Source organism: Artibeus jamaicensis, unplaced genomic scaffold, assembly GCF_021234435.1.
Source record: "Artibeus jamaicensis isolate MK-2021 breed Jamaican fruit bat unplaced genomic scaffold, CSHL_Jam_final scaffold_378, whole genome shotgun sequence".
Classification (NCBI taxonomy): Eukaryota; Metazoa; Chordata; class Mammalia; order Chiroptera; family Phyllostomidae; genus Artibeus; species Artibeus jamaicensis.
Window position 1 is genome coordinate 3134721 of NW_026522044.1, and position 7345 is coordinate 3142065.

Genomic DNA, 7345 nt, shown 5'->3' on the forward strand with positions numbered 1-7345 from the left:
GGCTGGTGTGGCTCAGCAGATTGAATGCTGGCCTGCAAACCAAAGGGTCGAGGTTCGATTCCCAGTCAGAGCACATGCCTGGGTTGCAGGCCAGGTCCCCAGTAGGGGACACACGGGGGCAAACACACACTGATGTTTCTCTTCCTCTTTCTCCTTCCCTTCTCCTCTCTAAAAATAAACAAATACAGTCTTTAAAAAATATTTTGAGGGCAGATCAAATGCTGTTAGTGAACTTCAACAGATTGTTAATTCCTCAATTACACTGGAGTTTATAAAATATTATATGAAATAGATGGGTGACTACAACTAAGAAATACTTTTTTCCTTAATTTTAACCCATATTATATCACAGACATTCTACCATTATATTTTGATGCTATTGGGGGCGTGAATTTCTTACAAAGTAGTAAAATGCATGCAATTTTCTATAGGTGACTTGCAATGCAGGAAAGATTGAGATACATTTCTAATGAAATGCTCTCAAATTGGCAGTGGGAGGGGTGATCAGGAAGAGATTCCCTTTAAGAGCTCACTACCAGTGTGCGTAACCCCTCACAAAGGTGTGAGGCACAGACCTCAACAGAGTGCCTTCTGTACTTTAGGGCACTCACGAACAGCTCTTCCTATATTATTATACACAGATTCCACAGTGGTAAGAAAGACTGTTCTGCAAATGGAAAGTGTCTTACTGAATCTCATTGACTTTAATGCAAACTAGGAGACATCCAGTACAGCAGTGTAAACTGCTAATGAAAACCTTTTCTCACACTTGAGTCAAATTAAAATCACGACATGCCAACTAGATTTTTTCCACTGTAGCTTATTTTCAAAAGCTTTTGAATGATTTTTTTCTCTACTGTGTTTTCGTTCCTCCCCTGGTAAAATATATATTAGCAACATCTAATCCATTCTTTAACTGTGAGTATGCAAATGAATCATGTCTGGGTTTTGCATCTTACATGGCCTACCCTCCCTTCTAAACAATAATTAATTTGGGCCCTGGCTGGCATAGCTCAGTGTATTGAGCACGGACCTGCGAACCAGAGTATGGAGGTTCGATTCCCAGTCAGGGCACATGCCTGGGTTGCAGGCCAGTTCCCAGCAGGGGATGCATGAGAGGCAACCATACATTGATGTTTATCTCCCACTCTTTCTCCTTCCCTTCCCCCCTCTCGAAAAATAAATAAATAAAATATTTTTTAAAAATCTAAAAAAACAATAATTAATTTGGTATAAACACATATACTAGTCAAACGAACCCAGTCCAAGTGCATTTAATGATTGTGTATGCTGTCAATACATTCCGTCAGCCTGCCCAGGGGGTTTACGGTTCACTAGTGTGCCATTTAAACGCCTGGTGACTACCACATGTTCCCGTTCAGCGAGGTCGTATTCCACCACCCTGAGGTTTACCAGTACTAGTTTGTCGACAACCTCGGGGTGCGGGGAATTCATTAAGGTGTTCCGAGAGAGGCAGATGATTGTTAGGCCGTTATCAACATCCCTGTTAGCTGACTCAGTCTCAGAAGATGGTCTCACTGCTAGGAAAGCAGTCGAGTTTGATGACATTTCACCAGTGTGTCTCTGTAAGGAAAACAAATTACACATATGTAGTTTATTGCGTTTAGCAATTTACCAATACGACCAAATAACAACATGCGTAGTCTTGTTTATGAAAATAAACTGACTGTCCTCCCTTAAGACCTGCAGATTAAAAGTCTATCGAATGACTACACTGATTCGGAAATGTGCTCTTCCCAACCAGACTGAGGGGAAAATGTATGAAAGTGACCTTTTAATGCCAAATGCCGTATTCTCGCCTGACATTTCCTGGGCAGTGCGGTAGGTCTGTATTTGGGCCCTGTCTGACCCTAATCTAAAAGGACTTCATTTGCAAATTTAAATAGCACCAGGAATATCACATTTAGACCTGAATTGTTTGTGAATGCCCCTAAAGTGGTCATAAAGATCGGCGAAAAGGAAAACACAGAGGAGGAAGAGGCACACAGAAACAGAGGGGCAGTGGAAGCCAGAGAAGAAAAGTGAGAAGGTAGAGATTCTTTTTTACCAAAATCGAAAACATCGAATCTGACGAAACCAGAGACTTCCGCCAAGATGGAGGTATAGGTGGATGTGCCATGCCTTCTCACACAACCAAGTTTAGGGACAACTAAATAAGAGCATCAGAAAACACAACCAGAACACGGAAAATTGAACTTTTCGGAAGTCCGTTAACAACAAATTCTTCAGCCCGACCGGTAAGGGGCGAAACCGGCGACTGGTGAGGGGTTGCACAGGAGGGCTCCGGTCGGACGGACCCAGGCGCGGAATCCAGACGCGCGAATCCAGACGCACGGGTTCCAAACCCAGGATTGGACCTAGTGAGCAACCGAGCAACCCACCGGGTGAGCGACTGCTGAGGAGAGAGTGGGGAGGCGGTGCTGCGTGTTGACTGCGGTTGCCTATCTGCGGGCGAGCGGACAGGCAAGGGAGTGGGCGGTTGGACCAGGGCCGGCGGTCCCCGTGGCCTGCGGCAGTAGAGGGCGCTGCCATTTCCCGGCTCTGACCACGCCCCCACATACAGCGTCACAACCCAGCGACCTGGGAGTCCAAGGCGCCACTTCTCACATTTAAAGGGCCAGAACAGACCAAAAATGTCGCAGGAAGACCTCAAAGCCCCAGAGATAAATCTAAGCGACGAAGAAATAGCAAAACTCTCAGACGCACAGTTTAAAACACTGGTCATCAGGATCCTAACAGATCTGGTTGATTATAGCCACAAATTAGAGAAACATATGAAGGCTAAACTAAGGGAAATATATGGAATTCCACAGGAAACCCATAGAGATGAAAAGGAAACTGGGACTCAAATTAATGGAGTGGACCAGAAGAAAGCAAATAATGGCCAAACAGAAAAGACTGAAGAAGCAAGAATTCAAAGAAATGAGGAGAGTCTTAGGAACCTCCAGGACATCTTTAAACGCTCCAACATCCGAATTATAGGGGTACCAGAAGTGGGAAAGGAACAGCCACCAGTGGAAAACTTATTTGAACAAATAATAAAAGAAAATTTCCCCAATCTGGCAAAGGAAATAGACTTCCAAGAAATCCAAGAAGCTCAGAGAGTACCAAAAAAGTTGGACTCAAGAAGAAACACACCAAGGCACATCATAATTACATTAGCCAAAATTAAAATGAAGGAGAGAATCCTAGAAGCAGCAAGAGCTAAGGGGACAATCACCTACAAAGGAGTCCCCATCAGACTGTCAGCAGATTTCTCAAAAGAGACCTTACAGGCAAGAAGGGGCTGGAAAGAAATATTCCAAGTCATGAAATCTAAAGACCTACAACCAAGATTGCTCTATCCAGCAAAACTTTCATTTAGAATGGAAGGACAGATAAGGTGCTTCTCAGATAAGATCAAATTCAAGGAGTTCATCATCACCAAGCCCTTATTATATGAAATGTTAAAGGGACTTATCTAAGAAAAAGAAGTTAAAGAAACATGAACAGTGAAAGAACAACAAGCTCACAGTTATTAACAACCACACCTAAAACGAAAGCAAACTAAAAGGACAGCTAGATCAGGAGTGGAAACATAGAAATGAAGATCTCAAGGAGGGTTAGCAACAGGGGAGTGGGAGGAGGAGATGGGGGGAGAAGGTACAGAAAATAAGTAGCATAGACAGTAGGTAGAAAATGGGGGGGGGCAAGAATAGCATGGGAAATATAGAACCTAAAGGACTTGAGACACATGGACATAAACTAAAGGGGGGTAATGGTGGGGATGGGGGGGTAGGGTGGAGGGGAATGAAGGGGGGAATAGAACAACTGTAACAGCATAATCAATTTAAAAAAATAAATTAAAAAAAAAAAAGAAAACATCGAATCCACTGGGGGGACAGTGGTAAGTACGACTGTATAGGTCTTCAGCGTGCCACCCCACAACACACCATCTGAACACTGTACCGCACACCCACCACTTCCAGTCAAGCGTCCCTCCCCCCACCGCCCATCCCCCTCCCCCTACCGTCCACCCCCCCTCGCCCCTCCCCCCCTCCGCTCCCTCCAGCGGCCACAACAGCAGGAGGCGGTGCTGCAGAGCAGGCACTTGAAGCTGAGCTTTCTGAGTGGATAGAAAGTTGACTATATCCTTAGTGACTGGGGCCTTTTTACAACAGATCACAGCTGTCGAATCACCGGCCAAGATGAGAGAAGTGGGGAGGGAAAGAATAAACACTGGGGGCTCTTGAAAGAGAAAAAGGGGAATGAGGTGCCCTCCCCTTACCCTAGTTTTACCGTTTTGTCATCTTCCTAGTTTCTTGGACAACCTCCCGTGCGTATCTTCCCCTAGCTTCAGGTCTTTCCTATCTCTCTGACACACTTTACCTGACAGTCGTGTGGCCAGAAGACCAGCAGAAGAAGAAACACGAGGCCCCCCACGAGGAGCAACGGGATGCTCATGGCTGCTGTTCGGCCTCTTCTGCGTCTCAGGCACGGGACAGGCAGGGGCCGCTAGCCACCGCAGCTCCGGAGGTCCGAGCCAGCGGCCAGCGTGCTGAGTGAGCTTCTGGACTGCCTGGTTCCACTGGGGGAGCCGCGGCGCCCTGGGTTACAGAGTGCAGGGCGGGTGACCTCACAATGGAGCAGAACGTGCAGCCGCAGGCCACAGTCTGAGGAGACTGTCTCCAGGAGACCGCTCCCGTCTCCAGGAGACCAGGCCGCAGTGGTTCCAGAGGAGGAGAGCCGGCCCGGACAGGTGAACCCAGGCTTCCTAGGGAGCCGGAACAGGGTGGGAGTACCGACTCCCACTGGGCTAGTTAAATGCAGCATTTTAAAAATGCCCTTTCGTCCTTTCTTTCTTCTTTTTAAAGATAAGTTTGCCTCTGCTGCCACTATTCCATTATTCATTTCGAACACAAGTTCAGAATCCAGGTACAAACGCACCGAAAAAAGTAGTTACCTAAGACTTTCCCAGAAACCTCTTGATGCTCTGGTTCCCAGTTTGGCCTCCCTCCAGCCCTATAGCACGGAGATGATTATGCACCTCCGTGTCACTGCCCACTGTAAACGGAGATTCGACGGACCTTTCCCCATGTAATTCCCACAATACTTTGAACTACAGGTCTTTCCAGTATTGTGTCTCATTTTGGAAATGCTGAAACAGATTGAGGTGTCACGCAAAGTCCTTTGAAACCAGAAGCAAAAACAGGACTCACATCCACAGCGTTTCAATCCAGAGATATCCACCCCCCCGCCCCGCACCCCGCCGCCCATTCCTCTCACCTTCCTCCCATCCCCGCACCCTCACTGGGAGCACCGAGGGGTGTCATACTTTCCACACGAGGAATCCAACACTACACTTGGAAGAGAATTGATAGAAATTCTATCGAATTCTAACAGATACAAGAAACACTGTACTAGACCAGTTAGAAATTTCCAAGAAATTTAGATAAAGGTACGAGGTGACACTGGACCAAAAAAAAATTAGCCAGGGTGATCTCAAGATGAGGTCCAACTTCTCCTCCTTAACTGGTGGGGGAATGACTCATTTTCACACAGACGTGATGGAGACCAATGGCATGTGCAAGCTTTTCATATCAAACTTACTTCCCGCCCTGGCTGGTGTAGCTCAGTGGATTGAGCGCGGGCCTTGGAACTAAGGGGTCTCGGTTCGATTCCCAGTCAGGGCACATGCCTGGGTTGCAGGCCAGTCCCCAGCGCGGGACACACGAGAGGCAACCATACATTGACATTTCTCTCCCTCTCTCCTTCCCTTCCCCTCTAAAGACAAATCAATACAATCTTAAAAAAAACTTACTTCCCAATTATGAGTTCAGAGCTTAAAGGTTTATTTATTCACTACCTATGTCTTATACTCCCAAGTTAAGGGTGGGCACCTTGGTGTATTCCTTTCATTGTCGATCTTTAAGTTTGCCCAGCTTTTACTTGCTGTAAGGATGGACTAGTGACTTCCAAGCTTGTTACATAGTGGACTGGAAACCAGAAGTCCCAAAGATTTCTGCACCTGGATTCATAAAGATACTGGTCTGGATTTTTCTTTTCCTTCTTTTTCTCTTTTGCAGTGCCTTTGGCTGGCTTTGGTATCAGGGTAATGCTGGCTCCATAGAAAGCATGAGGAAGCCTTCCATCCTCTCCAATTTTTGGAAGAGTTTCAGGGCTGATGTTAATCACTCTTTCAATATTTGGTAAAATTCGCCAGTGTTGCCGTCTGGCCCAGGACTTTCCCTGGTTGGAAGTTTTTGATTATGGATTAAGCCTCCTCGCTAGTTATAGCTAGATTCATGTTTTCTACTTCATCATGATTCAGTTTTTGTAGGTTGTTTCTAGGGATTTTTTATTTCATCTAGGTTGTCCAATTGCTGGGGCATGATTGTTCACAGTACTTTCTTATAATCCATTTTCTTCCTATAAAATCAATATTAATGCCCACCATTTCTTCTGAGTTTTGTTGTTTGTGTCTTCTCTATTTTTCTTAGTCCAGCTCTTTATTGTTTTGTTCTCCTCTATTTCCTTTATTTCTGCTCTAATATTTATCATTTCCGTCTTTCTGCTAACACTGGCTTTATTTTGTTCTTTTTCTAGCTCTGTGTTTGGAGACTGTGTTTGGCTGGCTGGGGAGCAGACCTCCGCGCTGTGCCGTCCAGCCGCTGTCCACAGCTGGGCCTCGAGTCTGCACCTGCACATTCCTGCAGCTCCTCAGAGTCTTGCGGACAATGACTGAGGAGATAAACCACGCAGGAAACATCTAGCAAAATGTAAAAAAAATACATAATATGAAATGTTTGGTGGTGTACAAAGAAAGCTAGACAGTTCTTCGCTTCTTGGGTTCTAGTTTTCTCTGTAAGAAAACAAGGTTTTATTGTTTGGTTGGTTCTTTGGTAAAGGTGGACGGTTGCATTTGCACTAGGGACAATAGTTCCACAGAGAAATGAGCATATGGGAGATAATGAATATAACTTATGTCTTTGTGTATTAGAAGAATTTTATACTTCTCTTAAGTAAGTTCAACATGGCTTATACATTGTTTTATTTAATATTTATAAAGTTAATTATCTTTTGAAGATAAGATGGAAACTTAGCATTATTCCATACCTTGTACATTTACATATATGTCTGAACACACACATATAAAGTTATGTTAAAGTTAGAAATAAAAGTGGCTTATGAATTCTTTACTGCAAATCATCACACGAATGGTGTACTGAAAATTAAATCACAATGTAAGATTGCTTTCTGCTCAAAGATCAACTTATTCTGTACACAGAATGCAGGCACTTTTTCTTCTTGAAATGCTTTGTTAACTCTCTGTACTTCTAGCATT

At 44.8% G+C, this 7345-nt stretch overlaps 1 protein-coding gene across 1 annotated transcript; it reads right to left on the reverse strand.

Annotated features, from left to right (window-relative positions):
• Positions 1-1293: 1293 nt before the first annotated feature.
• LOC128626205 (kita-kyushu lung cancer antigen 1 homolog) lies at positions 1294-4464 on the reverse strand. The gene is made up of 2 exons (XM_053657440.1): positions 4390-4464; positions 1294-1584 (listed from the first exon to the last, which is right to left on the reverse strand). The coding sequence occupies exons 1-2, from the start codon at positions 4462-4464 to the stop codon at positions 1294-1296; spliced, it is 366 nt and encodes a 121-aa protein (XP_053513415.1).
• Positions 4465-7345: the final 2881 nt, after the last annotated feature.

Bases quoted from the DNA above. Each gene is read 5' to 3' on its own strand.
- LOC128626205 (XM_053657440.1), bottom strand. From the start codon at position 4,464: ATGAGCATCCCGTTGCTCCTCGTGGGGGGCCTCGTGTTTCTTCTTCTG. The intron at 1,585-4,389 runs GTAAAGTGTGTC...TTTTCCTTACAG, and splicing joins TCTGGCCACACGACTGTCAG to AGACACACTGGTGAAATGTC.